Here is a 25,029-nt window from a genome sequence, read left to right as displayed (position 1 = left end):
GCCCAGCACTTATTTGTATTTTATTTAGAGACGGAGTCTCACTGAGTTGCTTAGCGCCTTGCTTTTGCTGAGGCTGGCTTTGAACTTGTGATCCTCCTGCCTTAGCCTCCCAAGCCCCTGGGATTACGGGCGTGCTCCATCTTTCCCAGGCTGACCTGGTCCTATTTAAAAGAATGACCTCCTGTGGGACTCCCCATTAATCCCTTGTTCATTTCATTTCCCTTCTCTGGACATTTTTTACCTCCATTCTTTGATCTTGAGATTTGAAACTGAGCTACACAAAGCATTCTAGACATGCTTTGGTTTTGCATTAAAAATGATGCTGGCTGGGGTTGTAGATCAGTGGCAGAGAGCTTGCTTAAAGTGAGGCTGCTTTGCTTTGGTTTCCACTGCTCTTCCTGCCAGTGCATGCCCATGCCTGGCTGGACTGAAGCTGTTGCAGTGTCTGCTCTGCCAGGGTAGAACAGAGCTCAGAACCCATTCTGACACCAGGCTTTGTAGCATCTATGAATGAAGTGGGGATTCAGGTCTGTTGCCTTGTGTGTTCTTGTTAGTTTCCGATGAAATAAGCTAGCAGATGCCCACATTTTTTTCCTAAAATCATTCAATTTAAAGGGAATTGTTCCTAAATGCTGAAAGAAACCTAGTAATTCAATTTTCTCATTTCTCTAGGCATTGCCGTAATAAGTTTGTTCTTCCTTAGGCCCATAGGTTCTATCTGTATTAATGCCTTTCCCCCTGTTCATAAAATGCTAGAAATAAAAAGAGCTTTGGACCTGATGCCATATACTCACCAGTCCCCATTTTTTCAATAAAGAAGTAGGTCAAGGAAGGTCACTAGGTCTCCTGAGGTCACAGAGCAAGTGAAGAACACCCAGGCAAAACCCAAAACACTTGGTCCCTGGTCCTGTGGCTTGTCCACTAAACCACCTCATTGGAGTGGTCTTTTTATAATAATTTTCAAAGGATTTCAGAATCCTTTCTTGTGCCTTCTAATATTAAAAGGAAGTTCATGCAGGACTATTTCCAGAAATTGATTTATAGAGAAAAATCACTGACCATGTCCCCGGCATTTTTTTTTTTTTACTGTTTTTGGAGATGAAGTAATTGGCAAAAGAAAGCTCTGACAATGCCCCCAGCACTGTCTTTCAAGTGCTCTGAGCAGGACAGGCCCCAGTGAGCCTCCCAGTGAAGCAGGCCCTCTGAAAAGCACTGAGGTCCTTCTGCCTCTGTACCACAAGCCACAGGACCAAGGACCACTCTGACCCCCAGTGCTTCCTAATGTGGGGCCCAGGTGTAAACCCCAGTGTGTATATATGCACTTTCCTGAGAAGGGTGATCTCAATCAGACTTTCAAAGGGTTCTTTGTCTTGTTTTAAAAGAAATTGATTTATTAATTAATAAATTTGATAATGAGCAATTTGGAAATAATCAGAAAAAAATAATTGGATCCCTTTCTCACGTCTTATCTAAGGATAAATTCCATCCGGGCATCATGATATGAAAATATAAAAAAAAGAAATTCCTTAGCTATAAGTATAGCTCAGTGTTAGTGTTTGTCTAGCATATATAAAGCCCTGGGTTCAATCCCCAACACCACAAAAAAAAGTCAAAAAAAAGTTTTGTAACTTGGACTGGAAAAGTCTTCTTAAATATGATAACCAAACAATAAATTCATGAGGAAAAGACTTATATATGTGACTGTGTGCTACCTCTATACCACCAACTGGTGCACAGTAAATAGGAAGGAACCTACAGTGATGTGGATGGATACTGAGTGGGAAGAACAGTCTCAAGTCACATGCTATTGATTATATTCATATAACATTCTTGAAATGACAGAATGATAGATATGGAGCACAGGTTATTGGTTGTCAGAGCTAAAGAACAGGGAATTGGGGTGGAAGGTCGCTGAGGCCATGAAAGGGTGGTGCCCCACAAGGTCTTTGAAATAGAACTGTTGTGTACATTGACTGGTGGTGCTCATAGGAATGTACACATATGATAAAGTGTGTAGTATTAGACACACAATTGCAAATAAAATGGGAAATTTGTTTTTTTGTTTGTTTTTTTGATTTTTTTATAATTTTTTTTTTTAAGTGAGAGGGAGAGAGAGAATTTTAATATTTACTCTTTAGTTCTCAGCAGACACAACATCCTTATTTGTATGTGGTGCTGAGGATCGAACCCAGGCCGCATGCATGCCAGGCGAGTGCGCTACCGCTTGAGCCACATCCCCAGCCGTAAAATGGGAAATTTGAATGAGGCTGTAGAGTAGATTGGTGTCTATCTCCATTCAGAATCTCATATTTTAAAAAAGGTTTTTGTACTTCTTTTTTTTATATATATATATTTAGTTGTTGATAGACCTTTATTTATTTATACACAGTGCTGAGAATCAAACCCAGTGCCTGTCACAGGCAGATGCACTACCACTGAGCCACAACCCCAACCCCTAGTAAGCGAAATTTAAAATAAAATTCTGTTTGTGGGTTTTTTTTTGTTTTTATTTTTGTTTTTTTGGTACTAGGGATTGAACACAGGGGTGCTTACCACCAAGCCACATCCCCACCTCTTTTAAAAAATATTTTCTTAGCAACAGAGTCTTGCCAAGTTGCTCAGGGCCTCCCTGAGTTGCTGAGGCTGAGTTTTAACTCGAAATCTTCCTGTCTCAGCCTCCTGAGTCACTGAGATTACAGACATGTGCCACCGTGACTGGCAATCAGATTCATTTTATAGGGCAGGGACAATATGATATGTAAATGGGAACCATTTTAAGGATTTTACACTTTTTAGATGAATCTTAGATTATCTTACAAATTTTTTCACAGAATAATATGTGAAACTGCCTTTTTTTTTTTTTTTTAAACTCAAGGGCATTCTACCACTGAACTACAGCTCCAGCTCTTTTTATTATTATTGTTATTTTATTTTGAGACTGGACTCATTAAGTAGCAATTCCTGCTTCCTGAGTCACTGGGATTACAAGCCTGTGCCACTGCATCAGCTACTTTCTGTCTTTTAAAGCATGAACTTTTTTTTTTTTTTAGCTGGACCAGCTATTCCTTCAGTTGTGGCATATCCAAAGAGGAGTCAGACCAGCACTGCAGATAGTGACCTCAAAGAAGATGGAATTCCTTCCCGGAAATCAGGTGGCAGTGCTGGGGGAGGAAAGGGAATTGCTCCAGCCAGTCCCATGCTTGGGAATGCAAGTAATCCCAACAAGGCGGATATTCCTGAACGCAAGAAAAGCCCCGCTGTCCCCAGTGTAAGTATTGCTGGCCTGAGGAGTAGTCCCTAGGATTGTTGGGCTAGAACCAGCTAGACACCACTATTCTGAGTCTGCCTGTTTTACTCCTGTGCTGTCCTCTGCCTGGAACATCCATCCACTAGGCTGTATACTATCTCCACTTACAGAAATTCCACTTGCTACATTGTAGGTATTTCTGCTTGATATAACCCCTGTTCTACTTCATTCCTGCTGCTATGACACAATACCTGGCTGAGTATAAGGAACAGAAATTCATTCTTATTGTTCTAGAGGCCAGAAAATCCCAGGGCAAAGCAAAGCATTACCAGGTTCATTGGCATTTGCTTCCAAGGTGGTACCCTGTTGCTGTATCCTCCAGAGAAGAACATTGTGCACACACAGCACAAGAGGCAAATTTGCCACTGACAAGCCCATTCATAAAACACTGATGACCTTCTGAAGCCCCAATTAGTGTCATTACATTGGAGATAACGCTTCAACATGAATTTTGGAGGGATGCGAACATTTAAACCATAACACATGTCCCACACACTGGGTGAGTGATCAGGTCCTGTGTGTAAAGGCTCTTTGCAATTAACTGTACAGACATCTGAGCTTTAGATTGTGTCTGGTACTAAGACATGGAGTGACCACACAGTCTAATGGAGGAAGTCAGTAAAATAGCAGTGCGGATAGGTGACAGTGATCAGAAGCCTGGTGGGCATGGCACCTGGAGGCTGTGCTCTAGCAGGGCATGTGTGCCTTATGCCAGGGACCATGACTTAGCTAGACTATAACGTAAAGAAAATGCAAGGCAGTTGGTAATTGCCTGAAGTTACATTGCTGACCTTAATCTCTGCCCTTAATAAAAATATCTCCAGTGAGTAGGTAGTTTTTGTTCAATTAAATTGAATCCATTCTGATTCAGAACACTTTACTGTGAATTGAAGTGTTTTTCTCTGAGCTAACAGTAATTGTTTTTAGCATTGCTAGAAGTATTATTTGGAAATAATTTACAGAGAAGTGAGTGAAGTTAAGATTATTCAGCAAGCATATCTTATTTTTTTTTTTAAAGAGAGAGTGAGAGAGGAGAGAGAGAGAGAGAGAATTTTTTGATATGTATTTTTTGGTTATCGGCGGACACAACATCTTTGTACGTGGTGCTGAGAATCGAACCCGGGCCGCACGCATGCCAGGCGAGCGTGCTACCACTTGAGCCACATCCCCAGCCCAAGCATATCTTATTTACAAAGGTAACTGTGAGGCAGCCCTTCTTCTGCCCCAGAAAAACCTGAGAGAGGAGCCCCAGGCAGGCTTCTGCTCCCTTGGAAGCTTTTCATCAAATCCTGAATGGGACAGAGGTGCATAAAGGAGCTCCAGGTTTTTTGTTTGTTTTTTTTTTTTAGAGAGAGAGAGAGAGAATTTTTATTTTTTAGTTTTCGGCAGACACAACATCTTTGTATGTGGTGCTGAGGATCGAACCCAGGCCGCACGCATGCCAGGCGAGCGCGCTACCCCTTGAGCCACATCCCCAGCCCCAGCTCCAGGGTTTTCATCTTCATCCTCCAACATTGTGTTTAGTCATAGTAAACCCTGTGTAAAAAATATTTGTATTTTGCTGCTTCTTTTTTGTTTTTGATTCTTTTTGGGGTAACCAGGGATTGAACCCAGGAGCACTTAACCACTGAACCACATCCCTATTCATTTTCTATATTTTATTCAGAGACAAGGCCTTGCTAAGTTGCTGAGGCTGGCTTTGAACTTGCAATCCTCTTGCCTCAGCCACTCAAGTTACTGGGATTACAGGCATGCACCACCATGCCTGGCTGTATTTTGCCTTCTGAATGCCATAAAATGGAATTGTCATTCCATGGCCCTTTGGTTTAAATTCATTCTTCGACTTTTGTTGATAGCAGAAAAGACAAGGAAGGACTTCATTCTCTGCTTTCATGCCTTTTCCATTGTCATTGCTCTTACCTTTCTGCATGCTACTGTTGTGAAAGGACATCTTGAGCATTATCAGCTGCCTATATTTGTTCATAAAAGAGAAGTTGCCTTGGGCTACCCAAAAATAAAATAATGGGAGCCGCTGTGCTTTCTGGAAGAAGATGGCTCAAGACCGGCCTTTACTTGCTGTGCAGGAGGCCCTGAAGAAGTGCTTCCTGGGGGTGGAGGAGCAGCAGGGCCTGTGGGAGAGCAACCTGTGGGGACTGCTCACCGCTCCTGGTCTCCCTCAGCAACCTGGCAGAGCATTTGCAGGCCATGCAAAGCGTGCGGTTCCAAGATGTGCCGGCGCTCCGGGCCTTCCCGAACTTACAGGAGCGACTGAGGCGCAAGCAGCTGGCGGCTGGGGACATTGTCCTGGACAAGCTAGGGGAGAGGCTAGCCACCCTCCTCCGCGACACGGTCAGCAGCCATGTGCAGCAAGTGTTTCGGATCTATGAGCAACATGCAGATGTGGTCGGCCTTGATGCTGTTCTGTAGCCCTCAGCTGAGAGCCCTTCTGTAGCTGACATGTTGGAATGGTTGCAAGATATTGAGAGACATTATCGAAGTTTCGTATCTGAAGAGAAAGTATCTCTTTTCCTCCATCCAGTGGGGAGACTTGGCAGGTATCCAAGCATTGCCCAAGGCCTGGGACCAAATTTCAGCAGATGAGCACCAAGATCTTGTACAAGATATCTTACTGAATGTTTCCTTCTTCCTGGAAGAGTAAGGAAACTTCACGTGGAGACCAGAAGCACCACAGTTGAAGACTGACATTGCTGCATTGTGATATTTCTAAAGAAACATCAGCATAACAACCTGACATGTTTGAAATATCAATGCCTAAAACCTAAGGACTGGGTCCTGAGAGGATTGATGGTAAATGTTTCTGGGGCTTCTCCATGCCAGACTGTGCCAAGGGTTTCTGGGCCATTGCTTGCCCTTCCTGAGGTTCAGGGCAGTGGAGGAGATAGAGAGAAAGCAGGAAAGGCAGTACTGGTAAACCTGTCTGTATCGTAAGGACCAATCGGCAGGGAGGGAAAGGACAGGAGATAAAGGGCAGAAGTCACCTGTGGCATTATCAGAAGCACCAAGTCTGACTGATATCAGATCCTGGCTTTGTGTCTGTACTTGACACCTTGAAGAACGAAAAAGAGATTTTGATGAAAAATAAAATAGAAGAGTAATTAGCCATGTATTAGTTAGCATTGCTAGAATAATAATACCTGAAGCAACTAACTTACAAAAAGAAAGGGTTTGTTTTGGCTCACAGTTCTAGCAGTTTCAGTCCAGGACGGGGCAGCTTTGTGGCTTTGGGCCTCCAGTGAGGGCAGCACATCATGGCAGGAACATGTGGTGGAACACACCACTCACTTCATTAGCCAGGAAACAGAGAGTGGATGGTCCAGGGCCACAACCCTGATGACCTAAGTACCTCCCACCAAGCCCCACCTCCAATATTGCCACACTAGAGCCTAGTCTTTTAACGTCTGGACCTTGGGGAACAGTCATCCAGATGATAGCAACAACATTATCATAATTTGTCCCATTAGTTTCCAATGTTTTACTGCACATGGTCCACTCAAGCTGTATTAAGGGTGAGTGCTTTATCTTTGTTCAGAAATTATATGAGGGCTGGGGATGTGGCTCAAGCGGTAGCGCGCTCTCCTGGCATGTGTGCGGCCCGGGTTCGATCCTCAACACCACATACAAACAAAGATGTTGTGTCCGCGGAAAACTAAAAAATAAATATTAAAAAAAAATTCTCTCTCTCTCTCTCTCTCTCTCTCTCTCTCTCCCTCCCTCCCTCCCTCCCTCCCCCTCTCCCCCCCTCTCTCACTCTCTCTTTAAAAAAAAAAAAGAAAAAGAAATTATATGATTAGAAAAAAGATTATAGGGCTGAGGTTGTGGCTCAGTGGCAGAGCACTTGCCTTGAACATGTGAGGCACTCGGTTCGATCCTCAGCACCACATAAAAATAAATAAGTAAAGATATCATGTCCATCTACAACTAAAAGAATATTTTTTTTTAGAGAGAGAGAATTTTTTAATATTTATTTTCTAGTTTTCGCCAGACACAACATCTTTGTTTGTATGTGGTGCTGAGGATCGAACCCAGGCCGCACACATGCCAGGCGAGCGCGCTACCGCTTGAGCCACATCCCCAGCCCTAGAATATTTTTTTTTAATATCTTTATTTTTATGTGGTGCTGAGGATCGAACCCAGTGCCTCACACATGCAAGGTGGTGCTCTACCACCGAGCTACAGCCCCAGCCCAACTAAAAGAATATTTAAAAAAGAAAAAAATGGGGGCGGGGGTTGTGGCTCAGCAGTAGAGCACTTGTCTGGCATGTGCGGAGCCCTGGGTTCGATCCTCAGAACTACATATAAATCAATAAACTAAAGGTATAAAAAAGAAAGGAAGGAAGGAAGGAAGGAGGGAGGAAGGAAGGAAGGAAGGGGCATCATGTTGCACACCTGTAATCCCAGTGGCTCAGGGGACTAGGGCAGACTGTTGCCAAGTTTGAAGCCAGACTTAGCAAGTTGGCGAGACCCTAATTCAAAAATAAAAAAGAACTGGTAAAGCACTTGCCAATTGTGCACACCTCTGGGTTCCATCTCCAGTGCTGCAAAAAGTAATAATAATAATAATAATGAATTATACGAAGCCAGCACTTGCCTGCGATTCCAATGACTCTGGAGGATGAGGCAGAAGGATTGAAAGTTCAGGGCCAGCCTCAGCAACTTCGCAAGGACCTAACCACTTAGGGAAACGCTGTCTCGTGATTTAAAAAAAAAAAAAAAGCCTCCGGGAATGTAGCTCAATGACAAACACCCGCTGAGTGTTCAGTCCCCTATACAGACAGGGAAGAGGGAAGGAAATGATAAAATTCATCATTTTGACTTTAGTTCCTTTTTAAAAAGTTTTTATTTCAAGAGCTAGATTGATATGCTATTCACATGACATATAGTTACCCATTTTAAAGTATGCAGCTCGGTGGCATTTACTGTTCTCAGTGTTGTGCAACCACCATTTCTCTCCAGTTTCAACAATCCCAAAGAGTACCCTCTACCCATTAAATATCATCCCATTCCTCCTCCCCTGGCAATCACCAGTATGTTTTCTCTCTCCAGGCTTGCCTGTTCCAAACATTTTATATAAGTGGAGCCATGTAAAGTGTGTTCTTTTGTGCCTGCCTTCTTTAACTCAGCGTGTTTTCAGAATTCATCTGAGTTGTAACATGTATTAGTACTCTATTCCTTTTTACAGCTAACTAATATGCCTTTGGGTACATGCAGACCACAATTTGTCTGAATATCTGTCGATAGGAATTTAGGTTATTTCCACCTTTTGATTATGTTCAATAAAGTGTTATAAACATTCTTTTGTTAATATTTATTTTTTAGTTTTTTAGGTGGATACTGCATTTTTATTTTATTTTTATGTGGTGCCGAGGATGGAACCCAGTGCCTCATGCATGCTAGGCAAGCACTCTACCACTGAGCCATAACCTCAGCCCCAAATAAAGTGTTATAAACATTTGTGTGCAAATTTCCATGTAGATTATTTAGCTTTTCATTTATCTTGGACATAATACCAAAGGATAAAATTCCTGGGTCATGTCATTCTGTTTAACTTTTTGAGGAGCTACCAAACTGTCCATAACATCTGCATCATTTTACATTCCTCCCAGCAATATATGAGAGTTCCTGTTTCTCCACATCCTTGCCAACACTATTTTCATTTTTATTATAACCATCCTAGTGAGTATGAAGTAGTATTTCAGGGTTTTGATTTATATTTCCTTAATGACCAATGATAATCAAACATCTTTTTCTGTGCTTTTTGGCCATTTGTATAACTTCTTTGGAGAAATTTCTATTCAAGTTGCCCTTTTTACTTTTTATTTTATTTTTATTTTTGTTACCGGGGATTTGCTACCCAGAGGGGCTAAGCTACACCCCCAGCCCTTTTTATTTATTTTAAGACAGGGTCTCACTAAGTTGCTGAAGCTGACCTCAAATTTGAGATTCTCCTGCCTCTCAGCCTCCTGAGTCACTGTGATTGCAGGTGTGAATCCAGCTCAAGTTGCTTTTTTTTTTTTTTTTTTGGTGGTGATGCTAGGGATTAAACCGAGGGCCTTGTGCATGATGCAAAGCAAGCACTCTACCAACTTAGCATATCCCCCAGCCCTTCAAGTGCCCGTTTTGGGGGTGTTTTTTGTTGTTGTTGTTGTTTTTTTCTTCAATCTGTAATTTTTTTAAATTGTTCATTATTCATTTTTTCTTTTAATTTTAATTTGTTATATATGACAACAGGATGCCCCACAATTCACATTCCACATATAGAACACAATTTTTCATATCTCTGGTTATACACAAAGTAGAGTCACATCCTTTGTGTCTTCATACATATACTTAGGATAATGATAATCATCACATTTCACCATCTTTCCTACCCCTGTACCCGCTCTCTTTCCCTCTCTCCCCTTTTCCTCTTTGCCCCATCTAGAGTTCATTTAATCCCCCCGCACAGCATATTGCCCGTTTTTAATTAAGTTGTTTGAAGCCAGGTGTGGTGATGTGCCTGTACAGTCCCAACTGCTTGGAAGGCTGAGGCAGGAAGATCACTTGAGCCCAGGAGTTTCTCTTTATTTTCTTGATAATGTTCATTGATACACACAATTCCATTTTTGGGGGTGGAGATTGGTACCTGGCATCAAATTGGTAACACTTAAGCACTGTGCCACATCCCCAGTCTTTTTTTTTGAGACAGGGTCTCACTAAGTTGCAAAATTGCTAAAGCTGGCCTCAAATTTGATCCTTCTGCCTCAGCCTCCTGGGTTGCTGAAATTACTGGTGTGCACCACTGCACCCATAACTTTATCCACTTGCTAAAATCTGCCTTATTTTTTATTTAAGTTGTTCATGTTTTTGGTGTCCTGTCTATGAATCTGTTATCAAATCCAATATCATGCAGATGTTTTATGTCAAGAGTTTTTTACTTTATAATTTTTATATATATATATATATATATATATATATATATATATATATATATATTTTTTATTTTGAAAGTATTTGCTTTTAAAAAATAGTGGGTCACCTTATTGTCCTGATTTTAAGTAATCTGTGGATGATTATTTTATTTGTTATTAATAGACCAGCTTTTCAAAGTCACTCTGTCATAGCTACTTTTCACTGGGTCTGCCAGATGAGAGTTATACAAGTTGGCGTCTCCTTTTTTTTTTTGTCTTTTGGCCATTGCTGTTGATAATTTAGCATGTTTTTAAAGACTGAGTATTTGTGCTTACATAAATGTTCTTTTTTTCCTTATTGGTCTGTACTTAACTTAATAGTTTAACAGAGAAACGCCCTTTTCTTACAGAGTAGCACAGCATCTGGAGGGATGACACGGAGGAATACTTACGTTTGCAGTGAGAGAACCACAGCGGACAGGCATTCAGTCATCCAGAATGGCAAGGAGAACAGGTATGACAGTGACCTGTTGGCACAAAAATTTCTTTTTCCTAAGAGAAATGGAAGTATGTTGTTTATTTCTCAGTTTTTATAATCAAAATTCAAATAATAGTAAGTATTCTTGGAAGGTAAGTAAATTTGATTGCAAGATGCTAGGTTTCCAAATTCTTACTGTCCCAAGTATACCCTCCTGGCTGGTAGGGTCTGATGAGAAGAGGATTAGGTTAGTTCTCCCCATGAGATAGAGCGTGGCTGGCTGTTGGCTTGTTACAGAACAGTGAATGGGGTGAGGGAGGTCAGATTTTGTACATGTCAGTTACTTAAGCAGGGTTGAAAGTGGGAGGCTGGGGGCCTGAGGCAGGGAGTACAAGGTAGGGCAGTGAGTATTCAAGAAAGGGTACCAGTGCCACAAAGACACCAATGGCCATGGTAGCAGCAGAGTCCCTCCTTCAGACATATTGGAGCATCCAGAAGAAAGGGAGTCTGATATTCTGAATGGTTTAAAAGACAGTAAGGCAGAAGAGGAGCATCAGACAACTGCAAACAACTGTCTTGGGTTATGAAATAAAATAAGTAAACAGAAAAGTAGGATTAAGTAGGTCCAGAGACCATGAGGTAGGACTAGTTTAGGGAGAGAGAAAAAAAAGAAACTTGAGTTGATAGAGTGTAATTAAATGTATGTTCTATATAGAATAGTTTTCCCAGAGACTGGTATGGATTTTCCTTCTTTATTTTTGGAAAAGTAGTGTATCAACTAAATTCCAAGTGAAAAGATAAAAGTGAGTTCTGGAGTGAAGATCCATGAAATAAGTTCACATCTTTTATTGTCTCTTGGCCTCCCAGGGACATGAACATCATCTGGTCATATCTAACATCAAAGTTTTTTGTTTTTTTTTTTTTTTTCTTCTGACACTAACTCTCTAAAATGGCACTGATGGTTTCTGTTTCTATTAGTCAGATGACATGTGACCCATAAATTCTGTGACCCCTGAGAAAGACCCCCTGCTTAAACCCTAATTGTCCATCATGTCCCTGTTTCATAGGTAATTTAGGCTTGAACTGATAAGAGGTTGTTTGTTATGTAAGATTATTAATCAGTCAGTGAATTTTAAGAAATATTTACATTATGGTGTCCTATTTTCTGACTTCTGTGTGTATGTCTTAACATTGTCTTTTTCCTTATGACAAAAGACTATTTAGGGCTGGGGATGTGGCTCAAGCAGTAACGTGCTCGCCTGGCATTCGCGGGGTGCTGGGTTCGATCCTCAGCACCACATAAAATAAAATAAAGATGTTGTGTCCACTGAAAACTGAAAAATAAATATTAAAAATTATTCTCTCTCTATCGCTCTCTGTCTCTCTCTCTCCCCCCCTCCCCCTCTCCCTCTCCTTCTCCCCCTCTCCCTCTCCTTCTCTCCCTCTCCCTCTCCCTCTCCCTCTCCCTCTCTCCCTCTCCCTCTTTCTCTTAAAAAAAAAAAAAAAAATTAAAGAGTCAGGCATGGTGGCATACATCTATAATCTGAGTGATTCCAGAAGCTGAGGTAGGCAAATCTAAGTCACCTCAGCCTCAGCAACTTAGCAAAGCCCTAGGTGACTTAATGAGACCCTGTATCAAAAATTAAAAAAATTTAGAAAAGGGCTGGGAATGTGGCATAGTGGTTAAGCAGTCCTGGGTTCAGTCCCTACTACCAAAATGGGGGCTGCGGGAGAGTGTTTAGAGCAAGTCTTTCATTGCTTCCACCCTTGTGACTGAGTGTGTGCACATTGCACACTCAGGCCAAGTGCACACGTGCCCTTCTCCAGTTCACCTTTTTAAAAATTACTCCATTTATTCATGGAAGTACTTTGAAGACTTCTTTAATTCCTTTGAGTCATTTCCTTTCTGCATCCCCTACAGACACCTTCCTTATTAGGTTGACTGCCCTGTATCTATCACCTGGGCCAGATGAGGTTGACTGTCACCTGGGCCTTCTTGCTTCTCTCAGCATCAGTCATTGAAATACTTTGCTTTGGAAGATGTTGTCTTCAGCCAAACAGAACCTCAGCACCACACCCTACAAAACAGGGCTTGTAGTTTTCAAAATATCTGCATTTTATTCTTTCTATTTTATAATTGAAAAACTGTACAAGTATTGAGTTTGGGGGCTAACTAGTGGTCATGTTTTTCATTTTGTGAAGACATGAATGTGACAATTTTCCCTCCCTTAACATTGATGGTTGAGGCTTCCCTCTGTATCATTGACTCAAAGCTCTCTGCTTTGTCCTGTCCTCTCCCACCTCACATCTTATGACTTCACTACTTGAAAATGCAAGTGAGCTTCAGGATGCCTGGGCCTGTTAACTTCTGGAACAAGCACATTGTTCCACTTTCAACCTTAAATATGTTGGACTTTATTCTGTATGCAGCTGTTCATACAGAATTCCAACATAAGTGATTGGGGCTGACAAAACCAAGGACTATGCCTGTCTTAACAAGCCCTTACCACCTTCAAAATTCTACTCTGAAAATAGGATGTTATTTCAAAGGCTCACCAAATACAGATTATTTTTCCTTTTGCCACAAGACAGCATAAGTGGGTTTTTATATATATAGTTTTTTTTTTTTCTTTTCTTTTTAAAATCAGCTTTATGTACTGATTCTAGTGCAATCTTTCTTTGATTGTCAGCTTACCTCTGTGAGAGAAAACATGGAGCTTGTCATTGGTGTCTGCGGGAAGCACAGGTCTTGGCAGGTTCTTGCTTTGGCACAAGCTCCTGTGCGTGGTTTTCTGTGTGGGACTAATGTTGGAGCCAGGCATGCTGATGGCCAGCCTGCTTTCTGCTGTGTTGCTCCTGACCACTAAGCAAAACACTAACACTAACACATCTTGCTCAATAAATCTTAGCTCTTGTTATGAATCATAAATTGCTCAGAAAAAATGTGAAGACTTTTCCTGGTTTCCATAGACTGTGCCTAACCTTGCAAGTTAATCATGCTGCTGAGCAACCTACCCTGGCACTCTGCTCATCAGCCCCTGTGCTACATAAGACTGCAAAAGGATGTGGTCATTTAAGGAAGTAATATTGTACCCTTAAGGTAAAACACAACAGAGTCCTAAAAGAAGTTTGGGAACTAGGTATCATTGGTTAAAATTTTTCATTGTAAAGTGATTTTACTATTTTATCTGCTTGGTTAGCATCGGGCCACAGGGAAAAGGACTAATGACAGTGAACACATGTGTCTTTTATACAGGAATAGTTTTAATTCTGCTTTTGCCTGACCTGAGTATGCTTTTAGTGAGCACATGTCACATCAAAATGTTCTGATGTGGGAGAGGAGTCTGAATAGCAAACAATTCAAAGTGCCTGTCCCTTAGCAGCTGTAAGTGGATTAGAGTTTCAAAAAGAAGAAATTATCAGTCACAAATATAAAACAGTTGGGAAGGCTCATAGAAATTTGGCTTCATGCAATTTAAAAAACAATTCCTCTTTGGACCCATTATCTATTAAAGCAAATGCAATATACTGTTTTGCAGTTGAGGATTATTATGGGCTAAACTATGAAACGTAACATCATTTTCAGTCCTCTTCGTAAGGGAAATATTGTTTAAACTCTCACAACAACCAACTTAATGAGCTTGTAGAATATATATTAGCCCATTATTGTATAGGGTCTATACATTGAAGATAGTGTTTTGTGAGTTTGGTTATACGAGCTTGAAATGCAGCAAAAATTTACCGTTTCCAAAGCAGAATGCTAAGCCTGCTACAGAAGTCAGCAATACATATCCTGTTTCATTGCTTGCTTTGTGGAATTCATGGTGTAACATGAATTAAATTTCTAAATAAAAATATTATTAGAGCTGGGTATAGTAGCACACACCTGTGATCCTAGCTACTCAGAGATTGAAGTAGGAGGATCACAAGTCAGAGACCAGCCTGGGCAATTTGGCAAGACCCTGATTCAAAATAAAAAGGACCAGGGATGTGGCTCAGCGGTAGAGCACCTGTGAGTTCAATCCCTAATAACCACAAATAATAATAATTCAAAATTAAAATAGAAGTTACACTTCCATTTTAGAAAGTCCTCTCCCTTCGGGGAGGATCAGGTCTCCACTGCAAGGCACCTGTGCATCTACTCTCACTGTCTTACATGCCCTCTAGGTTTTGCCTACACCTCAGCCAGGCATCTGTAGTATGCTTCCTGGGCCAGACACTGCCTGAAAGGCCTATCCTTTTCCAGAAACTTTGAGCTGTTTATATTCTCCAGGGGAAATGCCAGACAACTCCTGCCTCTCCTTTCCTGCTTTCCTCAGTGCAGTCATTGATCCTAGTTCCCAGTTTGGCAAAAAATGTTAGCAGCTGGCTAGGGCACCCAAATGTATTGCCTGACCACTGACCTGCTTGGAACAGATCAGAGAACAAGAGACAATGATGCTCATCTGTGACTTCTTAGAAAAATAATGAGAGAGAGAGAGAGAGAGTGTATGCCTATAAATCATGTATAGGTAATAGCCAATCATTTTGTCAAATACTTAAACCAAGTTTAGAGGCTCTTTTGTGTGTGACAGTCCAAACTGGGTTAATAAAGACAAAAAAGTTCATATAGTGGTTCATGTATCTTTAAAAGTTCTGGGTAGAACTGGGGTTGTAAGTCAGTGGTGGAGCATTTGCCTAGCATGTGTGAGGCACTAGGTTCTATCCTTAGCACCACATAAAAATAAATAAATAAAACTAACGTATTGTGTCCATCTACAACTAAAAATATTTAAAATTAAAAAAAAAAAATTAAGTTCTGGGTGCTGTGCGCCTATGATCCCAGCAGTTCAAAAGGCTAAGGCAGGAGGATCACAAGTTAAAAGCCAGCCTCAGCAATTTAGCGAGCACCTAAGCAAAATAAAATATAAACAGGCCTGGGGATGTGGCTCAGTGGTTAAACACCTCTGGATTCAATCCCTGGTACAAAAAAAAAAAAAAAAAAGTTTAGGATAATGATTGGAACATCCAAGCATTATGTTAATGAGCCAGACTCGGAAATGAAAGATTTTGTTTTCTCTCATATGTGGAAACTAAAGAGAAAAAAAAAAGAAAAGAGGGGTTCTTATGAAATTAGAAGGGAGACCAAGGGAATTGGGGGTAGTGGGGGAATGAAATTATTTAAATTATTGTTGTGTGCATGTATGAATATGTCACAGTGAATCCCACTATTACATATATAATTATAATGTACCCCAAAAAATAATCAAAAAAATGTTCTCGGCTAGTCAGGTCCAGCTCCTAGTTGTGCCTCCTGTAGCAGTTCCATGATGGGGCTTGCTGCAGATCTGACATCACCCCCACACAGCTCTACTCAGACAAGAGCCCTGAGTTTGTCTCCTTCAGCTGTGTAGATCTGCCTCTACGGGCCAAGGTAGCTGGGAGGTCTGGGTGAGATCAGTATCACCTGCAACCCAGGCATCTAGAGTTGCTTCCCCCAGAACAAACTGTAAGTACTGTTACAGGAGAAGAGATGTTGAATGGAAAAAAGCAAAACAGAATAGGTTCTTCTATTTATAATGCATTTGTTTTCATTTTTTTCTTAGCTAACTGAGCCTCTCTCCCAAGGCACAGAGAAAAATTCTCAAGCAAAACACAGGGACAAGCAGCTCTTCTGAGCCATTCATCTCAAAGACCTCTGTCTCACTCCTGTTGGGACCATCACAATTCCAGTGGCTAATGGGCCAACCTGTTAGGGGGAGATTTGCTGCAGTTAGGGCTTTCTGGTGCACTCGAGACAGTGATGAAATGCACCTGCAGGCGCTTCTTCCAGGAAAGGAATTACCACAGTACAGGTGCAAGCCTGAGCTAAGGATGAAGGAGAAATAGTTCAGCTCATGTGGGGAGTGTCAGCTTTATCTTCACAGAGGAGACCGCCTCTGGCTGAACTTTGAAGCAGGAATAGAAAGATGGCAGCTCACCAGACAGAGAGTGAAAGTTCTGATGACCTGGAAGTCCAGTTCTAGGAGGTGGAACTTGGAGAGATGTCAGGGGCTAGAGCAGTTGACAGGGCCATGACAGCTCTGCCAAGTGAGGATCTGAACTTCCTGAAGACCCCTGAGAAAGGTCATGAGCAGATAAACTGCAAGGTTGGGTTTATGTTTTAGGAAGGTCTCAGCTCTGGTAGCTAAACTGGAGATTTGGGGACAAAGCCATGGAGACCAGGGGGGAGTGAGAGGGAGCAGCCCCACACTAACCACAGAAGTAGATGTGGAGAGGAGGACCCCCTGAATCCTCCGTGTCAACACCAGGAAGATACCATAGTGGCTAAGATACGGGGGCAGAAGGGGAGCACCATTAGGTGCTAGGGCTCAGACATGGGAAGGGTGCCAGGAGGAAGACACTAAGAATAGTGTCAGAATCCTAGTCCTGCCATTCTTAAGGAAAGAAACTGTGTCCCTTTAGAACCCTAGGACATGGAGGCAGAGCTGAAATTGAGGAATTGTGTGATTCTTGTGTCGCTCCCGTAGGTAGTTATGTCTAGAGCCATGAAACTGCTGGCTACCAGCCACTCTTTCACTCTTCCTGCAAATGATTAATTTGCTCTGGTCAAGATGGTAAAAACCATCTTGAAAAATGAGGCTCTGGCTGGCATGGTGGCATACACATATAATCCCAGTGCTTTGGAAGGCTGAGACAGGCGGATTTAAGACCAACCTCAGCACCTTAGCAAGCCCTAGGCAACTTAGCGAGACCTTGTCTCAAAAATAAAAAGGGGATAGGGATGTGGCTTAGTGGCTAAGTGCCCCTGGACTGTTGACTTATTAGGAATGTCAACTATTTATTTATTTATTCATTCATTCATTCTAATTAGGCATAATAGCAGAAAACATTTTGATTCATTGTACACAATTGCAACACAACTTTTCGTTTCTCTGGTTGTACATGATATAGTGTCACACCATATGTGCATTCACACATGTACCTAGAGTAATGAAGTCCATCTCATTCCACCATCTTTCCTGCATCCATACCCCCACCCTTTCCTTCCCTCCCCTTTGCCCAATCACAGTTCCTTCATTTTTTCAACTATTCCTTATAAAGGAGGGTCTAAGCTGTTGTTCATAATGCAATAGAATATTTTGCTATATAACAGCTGCTCCCTATACCCATGACTTCATTCGTCCATTGAAAATATGTCATTGTATCTGGGCACAGTGGCTCATGCCTATGATCCCAGTGGCCTGGGAGGCTGAGACAGGAGGATTGTGAGTTCAAAGCCAGCCTCAGCAACTTAGCAAGGCCCTAAGCAACTCAACGAGACCCTGTCTCTAAACAAAATATAAAAAAGGACTGGGGGGTATGACTCAGTGGTCAGTCACCCCTGTGTTCAATCCCCAGTACCAAAAAATATCATTGTAGCCGGACATGGTGGCACACACCTATAATCCCAGTGACTTGGGTGGTCAAGGCAGGAGGATTGCAAGTTCAGGGCCAGCCATGTCTTTCACTGAGATTCTGTCTCAAAAAGGGCTGGGGTATATCTCAGTGGTAGAGCACTTCTGATTTCAACCCCTAGGACTGCATAAATAAATGGTCATTACAGTGGGCTGGGGTTGTAGCTCAGTGGTAGAGCACTTGCACTTGGGAGGCACTGGGTTCAATCCTCGGCACCACGTAAAAATAAAAATAAAGGTATTATGTCCATCTACCACTAAAAATATATATATATATATACACTAAAAATTTTTTTTTAAAAAATAGTCATTACATTTGGGGATTAGGTTGAGAGCATGTATTCTTATCACTTATTCACTTTACCATCTGGATTTGTATTGAAACATCTCTTTTAGAGTAGACATTATTTTATGCAAATCTCAAAAGACACCATTCCTCTCACATGAATATCTAGAGCTCTTATTTTCTCTAAGGTAATAAACTTTTAAAATTACTGTTTGAAAAAAAGCAGCTAACAGGTCAGCAATCGCCCCAAAATCTCCAGAATGTGTCTGGAAGGGGCCTGGGGAGGGCGGCGTGTGCTTAGCAGGCCACTGCTTCAGCACGCTGTTGTTTCTGCCTCTGCCTGACCCACCCCCCAGCCTGACGGAAGTGTTCGCTTATGCAGCTAGCCCTGCCTCAGTCTGTGCCACATCTTCTACCTGTCGGCTGAGACATCAGAAGTCGATGTCCATGTCAGCCTCTGGGCACCCCAAGATGATGTTACCTCCAATAGACAGTGAAGGAGATAACTTCAAGGCTACGTAAGAAAACTCACATTCCTCGTGAAACCAGTGTCACCCGCTGCTGCTTAATTCTGTGCCGTGGATTCTATAGTTAAGATTTTGTTGCAGTTGTCCACAAGATGTCCTCCTCTGTCTGGTTTTAGTTAAGCGCATCCTGCTCATGGTGTCCTTGGTCATCTGTGTGTCTCTCCATATTACAGAGGGTGTGAGACATTCCCTCTCCTCCCCAAGTTGCTTTCAGCATGTGGAACTTTATGCCATTTGTGTGCTTCCAAACTTTTTAGTTGCCTGTTCTTCAGTTCTTCAGGACCTGCAGTCCTTCCTTTCGTTTTGGCATGGTTCTCTGTGTGTGAGCAATTTGAGAGGGAAGTGAAGGGGGAGAAGAGTGTGAGTTAGCTGTTCTCTGTCCTGGAATTCCTCTGCTTTAATTTTGTCCTTGAATATGTGTTCAAACTTTTCCCTTAATCTCTTTGAGGCCTTGTCCATTCTGTCCTGTTCCTTTGATACCCTTTCCCACTGAACTTACCTTTTGCTTCTAAGTTCTATAAAATTCCCCTTGGATCTGGATACATTATACCTGATTTTTTCCACTGATTTCTCTATACCTGACTTTCTCCGCATAGTGATTATAAATTTTCATGTGCCATGATTTTGTGAACAAAGATGTCAGAGTCTCTTGTTTTCTGGTCTCCTAGCACCATTCCTGATCAGAGAACTCCGGTTGCTTCAACCCACAGTATTAGCAGTGCCACCACCCCAGACCGAATCCGCTTCCCAAGAGGCACTGCCATTCGTAGCACTTTCCATGGCCAGCCCCGGGAACGGCGAACTGCAACATACAATGGCCCTCCTGCCTCTCCCAGCCTGTCCCATGAAGCCACACCACTGTCTCAGACTCGAAGCAGAGGCTCCACAAATCTTTTTAGTAAATTAACTTCAAAACTCACAAGAAGGTAAGTGCCAGGTGGTGCTGGGGGTGTTCAAGCAAACAGAGCAAAAGAGGAATGTGTTTTCTATGTGGCAAGTATGGAGCTCCAAGCTTTTAGGTTTTCATAGCCCTACAAGTTGCCTGGCACTTGGAAGGTTTTGTTATAGTTCTTTAATTATTATTCTTTCTGATTACTTATCTGTCCATGTGGCACGTTCAGGGCAGGTGGGCAAGCGGTTGGCACTCTGTAGCAGTCACCAGGACAGAAGACAGATCCATTGTGATCATCCCAAGACACAGAGAAGCAAGACATTTTATCTTCTCTGACTTCATCATCATTGAGTAATGAGCACTAAGTTTTTCAGAGGCTAAATCAGGAAATTGTTCTCTCTCTTGGTCTCAGGAAGTTAACATTGAAAGCAAGATAACTTTCTTTTTTTGAGAGAGAGAGAGAGATTTTTTTAATATTTATTGTTTAGTTTTCGGCGAACACAACATCTTTATTTTATTTGTATGTGGGGCTGAAGATTGAACCCAGCGCCACGCACATGCCAAGCAAGCGCTTTACCGCTTGAGCCACATCCCCAGCCCAAGATAACTTTCTTAAATGCGATAATTTTCTAGATAAAACCCCAGCTTATTCTCAATAATATCTAATTGCATATTCAATGCTTATTTGTTCAGTAGGCCTTGAGCTTGGGAAACTAAGGTCTCTAGAGGTGGTTTTATTTCTAATCTAGCGTAGAATATGCAGAAAACATAGTGACATTGGCTGATAAAAGAGAAAAATAAAGGCTGCTGCTTGCACCACAAGCAGGCAGTGAAATGCACCATCAGGCAGCAGTGTGCCCTGAAACTCAAGTTGCAGTCCCCTGAGGAAATTCTTTGAAGTCATCCTCTCTGTGATCAGTGTGACCAGGGTCTCTTGCAAGTGTTCCCGTGCAGACACTCTTGCTTACCGCCTGTGTCCTAGGGAGCAACAACAGGATCTTCTCAGGGGCCTAAGTGGTCAGAGCCCTTCCTCCTCTGGTCCCTTAGCTCCCTGCACAGTTTCATACCATCTCTATTATTTACACTTGAGCCAGATGTCACTTTTCAGTCTCCTTAATCCCTCCAGTCATTTTATTTCATCTAAGATCAGTCACCTAGAACTTCAGTGAGTTGTGCTCAACAGTCAAGTCTGTTGTCAGGACTTCAGTCACTTGATGAGGGAGGGCTTCCAAGCCTGCTGGCTCTAACTACAAGTCAAATGAGCTGGAGGCTTTAGTTGACTCTCTCTTCTCACAGCCCCTTTACTAAGACACCCTGTTCCATAGTAGGCAGAAGAGAATGGTTGAAAGGGTACACTTCAGTGACCAACTAGGGAGTTCAGTCCAAGCACAGTCAGGAGGCTCCAGGATAGCTTCTTTCTCTGGGGTCACCCTGAAAGGATCAGCCTGTCTCAGACCTGTATGTCCCTCAGCTCCTTCCTCAGGACTAGGCTGAAATGTAATCTGCCTCTAAAGCTTGAGTGACACAAGATGGAGGAGATACTATAATTTTCTGGCAGTTTACCTCCCCATTCCTGCATAATATGAGCAGGTGTTGTCTCCTCTGGGCCAAAGGAATATATAGCAGTAAAGTCTGTCAAAATTCAGAAAAGGTGCCCACACACTTTGTTCTGTAATAGACTTTTTTTTTTTTTTTTTTTTTTTTTTGGTACTGGAACTGAACCCAGGACTTCATGCTCTACCTCTACCACTGAGCTACCTTTATGCCCTTTTTATTTTTGAGACCAGGTTGATCTCTTTTTTTTTTCTTTCTTTTTTTTTTTTTTTTTTTTTTTTGAGAGAGAGAAAGAGAATTCTAATATTTATTATTTAGTTTTCGGCAGACACAACATCTTTCTTTGTATGTGGTGCTGAGGATCGAACCCGGGCCGCACGCATGCCAGTCGAGCGTGCTACCGCTTGAGCCACATCCCCAGCCCCGAGGTTGATCTCAAACTTGTGATTCTCCTGCCTTGGCTTCCAGAGTCACTGAGAATCCAGATGTGCGCTACCACACCTGGTTTTTATAATGGGCTTTTTATATTGATTGATACTGTGGATTTAACTCACAACAATTTACCATTGAGCTACATCTCCAGGCCTTTTTGGTTTTTACTTTGAGGCACAGTCTTGCTAAATTGCTGAGGCTGGCCTCGTACTTGTGTCCTCCTGTCTCAGCCTCCCAAGCTGCTGGAATTACAGGCATGCACCTTTTGTCTGTGTGTGTGGTGCTAGAGATTGTCCATATATGGCAAGCACTCTACGAACTGAGCTATATCCCTAGCCCAGGTGTGCACCATTGTGCCTGACTGTAATGGGCTTTTTAAATAAGACCTTGCACACTATTTGAACCCTTAAATTTATTTTGTAGTTACCTTGAGACTATCATTGGTTAATGAACTACCATTATTTGAATGCCTACTGTGAGCTCAGATGGATATGTAAATATACTCATTTTATCCAGAGATGTGTGTGTAGTGTGCACAGATTTTTTATGTATGAGTATTTTCTCTATAAAATAATATATACACACATTTCTTTCTTTTTTTTTTTTTTTTTTTTTTTTGGTACGGGGGATTGAACTCAGGGGCACTTGACCACTGAATCACATCCCCACCCCTGTTTTGTATTTTATTGGGAGACAGGGTCTCACTGAGTTGCTTAGTGCCTCACCATTGCTGAGGCTGGCTTTGAACTCACAATTCTGCCTCAGCCTTCCAAGTCGCTGGGATTACAGGTGTGCGCCAGAGCACCCGGTGATATTCCCAATTTTGTAGAAGAAATTGAAGCCAAGGTTCGGAAGGTTAAGGCGGAGCACATATCCTATAGCAAAAACACAGCTGAACTAGTTCTGTCTGGCTCTGGAGCAGAGCTTGCTGCCCTGCCCTGCACTCCCCTGGGAGAATTCAGTAAAAGGCCACTGGGGGCATGAATTCTTGGTGCTTGCTTATTTTCTAATTACATTTATTTCTTTTTCTTTCTTCTTTTTTTTTTTTAGTTGTAGTTGGACACAATACCTTTTATTTTTATTTATTTATTTTTATTTGGTGCTGAGAATCGAACCCAGGGCCTCATATGTGCTAGGTGAGCACTCTGCCAATGAGCCACAACCTCAGCCCCCTAATTACATTTATTTCATATGATACAGTATTTGAATTGAAATTAAAGATCAAAGTTTCTTATTTAAAAAAAAAAAAAAAAAAAAGACAAACTAAGTAATCTTCTTATTTTAGAATTTCCAGGCTATTTTCCCCCCAAAATTTTTGCAGAAAGTTCTTTATCCTAATGTGTGAAAGTTCACAAATTGAGGGCTATCATCTTCTTTAATACTATACTTTGGTTACAGACAGCTTGTTCTTAAAAATAGTCAAAATCCTTGCTGCTGCAGTTGAAGCTGCTTCTCTCCTTGGCAAAAATTGCTAGGATTCAAATTGCAGTGCCTGGAGAGCTAAAACAGTGGACCCTGGCACTTTAACACACTGGTCAGGTGTGAACAGTGCATGGCTTTGGAGAGCTGGGGACCATTTACAGTGGTCCAGAACAAAATTGTTCCCCCTCAGGGTACAAGGCTCCCCTCTGCCAGCACCTTCCACCTTTCTCACGGGTCAGAAAAATAATTCTGACTTCCCAGACAGAAGACTTAGATATGAAAATGTAATTTAAAAGCTCTTTTTTTTTTTCAACTAAAATAATCTTTCAGGTAATGCCACCTTAATAGTTATGTAGTGTTATTTTTAAAATATTTCACGAATGTGTTTCTTTAAAGTAGACAGCCTACAGTGTGCCACATTTGATGGTGGTTTGCAGTTGTCTGTTTTTGTCAGTTAATCTTTGAAGCAATGCCAGCATTAAATCCAAATTAGAAGGGGAAAAAAAATCAAGGGATTTGCTGGGCATGGTGGCTCGGGAGGCTGAGGCAAGAGGATCACAAGTTCAAAGCCAGCCTCACCTCAGCACCACATACAAAGAAAGATGTTGTGTCTGCCGAATATTAAAAAATTCTCTCTCTCTCTCTCTCTCTCTCTCTCTCTCTCTTAAAAAAAAAAAAAAAAAAAGCCAGTCTCAGCAAAAGCGGGGCACTTAGCAACTCAGTGAGACCCTGTCTCTAAATAAAATACAAAATAGGACCGGGGATGTGACTCAGTGGTCAATTCAGTCCCTGGTACCAAAAAAAAAAAAAAAATCCAGGGATTTCATTACTTCAGTCTCTAGCAGATACATCTGAGTGCCCCTGTGTCCTGTTGGATCTGAGCTGAGCCTAAGGCAGCTGATCATATGACTAGGAGAACCTGATCCATAGCTTGAAAAATGTATTGTCAGAATCTATTCAGCATAACCTGAGTATCTCCTTAAATTTCTTTCACTGACCTTAGTGTGACCCCTCTTAAATATAGTTCTTCCATTTTATTAGATAAATCCATACTGTTTTATCTTGGTAGTTTATTTTCATTTTGAGATCTAAATCTCTCAGTAGCCTAAAAAGCAATTTATATCATACCACTGTAACAAACTTTCTGTTAAGTCATCTACCTGAAATAATTAATGATGCTCTTCATAGTTAAATCTTTTGTAGTGAGATTTTTGTGTTTATGTATGAGAAAGCAAGATTTTTGTTCATAACGTTCCGAAGAAAATTTAGAAATGTTATTACGAGTACGTTACAAGTGACATATCATTTCTTGAACCTAAGACATTGAATTCTTTCTTAAAAGTTTATCCATCTAAACAACTTTAAGTAAATTTAATTACAGCCAATGTCAATATTTACTTCTAAACTTCTTCTTACAAGTAGTTTTTTTTTAATATATTTCTAATTAAATGATAACATACTCCTTTAATTACCTGTAATACATTTTACTTTTTCAATGAATGTCATTGTCTCATTGATTATTGGCTGGAAGAGGAGCCCTATTTGTTTAGGGTTTTTGGTTTTTGTTTTCTTTTTTCTCTACAATTGATTAGATTTTCTATATAAATTGTGCGAGTCCTTTCTATTAATTTTTTTTTGGCTTAATTTCTTTTAGAAACATGTCATTCAGGTTTATCAAAAGGTAGGATTTATATATGCACACTTATTTTTCAATCCTCATCCCACCAAATGGCTCCTGCAATTAACATCAGGTTTGGCTTTCTGGCCCTGTTTTTTCCTTAAAAACT

General features: G+C 41.4%; 1 protein-coding gene and 1 pseudogene across 10 annotated transcripts in view; both read left to right on the top strand.

The window, feature by feature from the left end:
- Mark3 (microtubule affinity regulating kinase 3) overlaps window positions 1-25,029 on the top strand; it is a 104,137-nt gene that overhangs the window by 74,945 nt on the left and 4,163 nt on the right. For 6 of the 10 annotated variants that reach the window (XM_076849583.2, XM_076849579.2, XM_076849578.2 and 3 more), the window contains 4 exons: window positions 3,051-3,268; window positions 10,626-10,729; window positions 19,611-19,868; window positions 24,897-24,923. In XM_076849583.2, the coding sequence (XP_076705698.1) occupies window positions 3,051-3,268; window positions 10,626-10,729; window positions 19,611-19,868; window positions 24,897-24,923 (607 nt within the window). Of the gene's footprint in view, window positions 1-3,050; window positions 3,269-10,625; window positions 10,730-18,771; window positions 18,934-19,610; window positions 19,869-24,896; window positions 24,924-25,029 lie in introns of all 10 variants that reach the window. The other 4 variants (XM_076849581.2, XM_076849580.2, XM_076849585.2 and 1 more) reach the window with 3 other exon arrangements.
- On the top strand, window positions 5,359-5,966 carry LOC143394980 (AFG2-interacting ribosome maturation factor pseudogene; annotated as a pseudogene).

The sequence above is a fragment of the Callospermophilus lateralis genome, chromosome 3 (genome assembly GCF_048772815.1).
Source record: "Callospermophilus lateralis isolate mCalLat2 chromosome 3, mCalLat2.hap1, whole genome shotgun sequence".
NCBI classification, from domain to species: domain Eukaryota; kingdom Metazoa; phylum Chordata; class Mammalia; order Rodentia; family Sciuridae; genus Callospermophilus; species Callospermophilus lateralis.
Note: the sequence above shows the minus strand (reverse complement) of the source record. Positions and strands in the feature narration are given on the sequence as shown.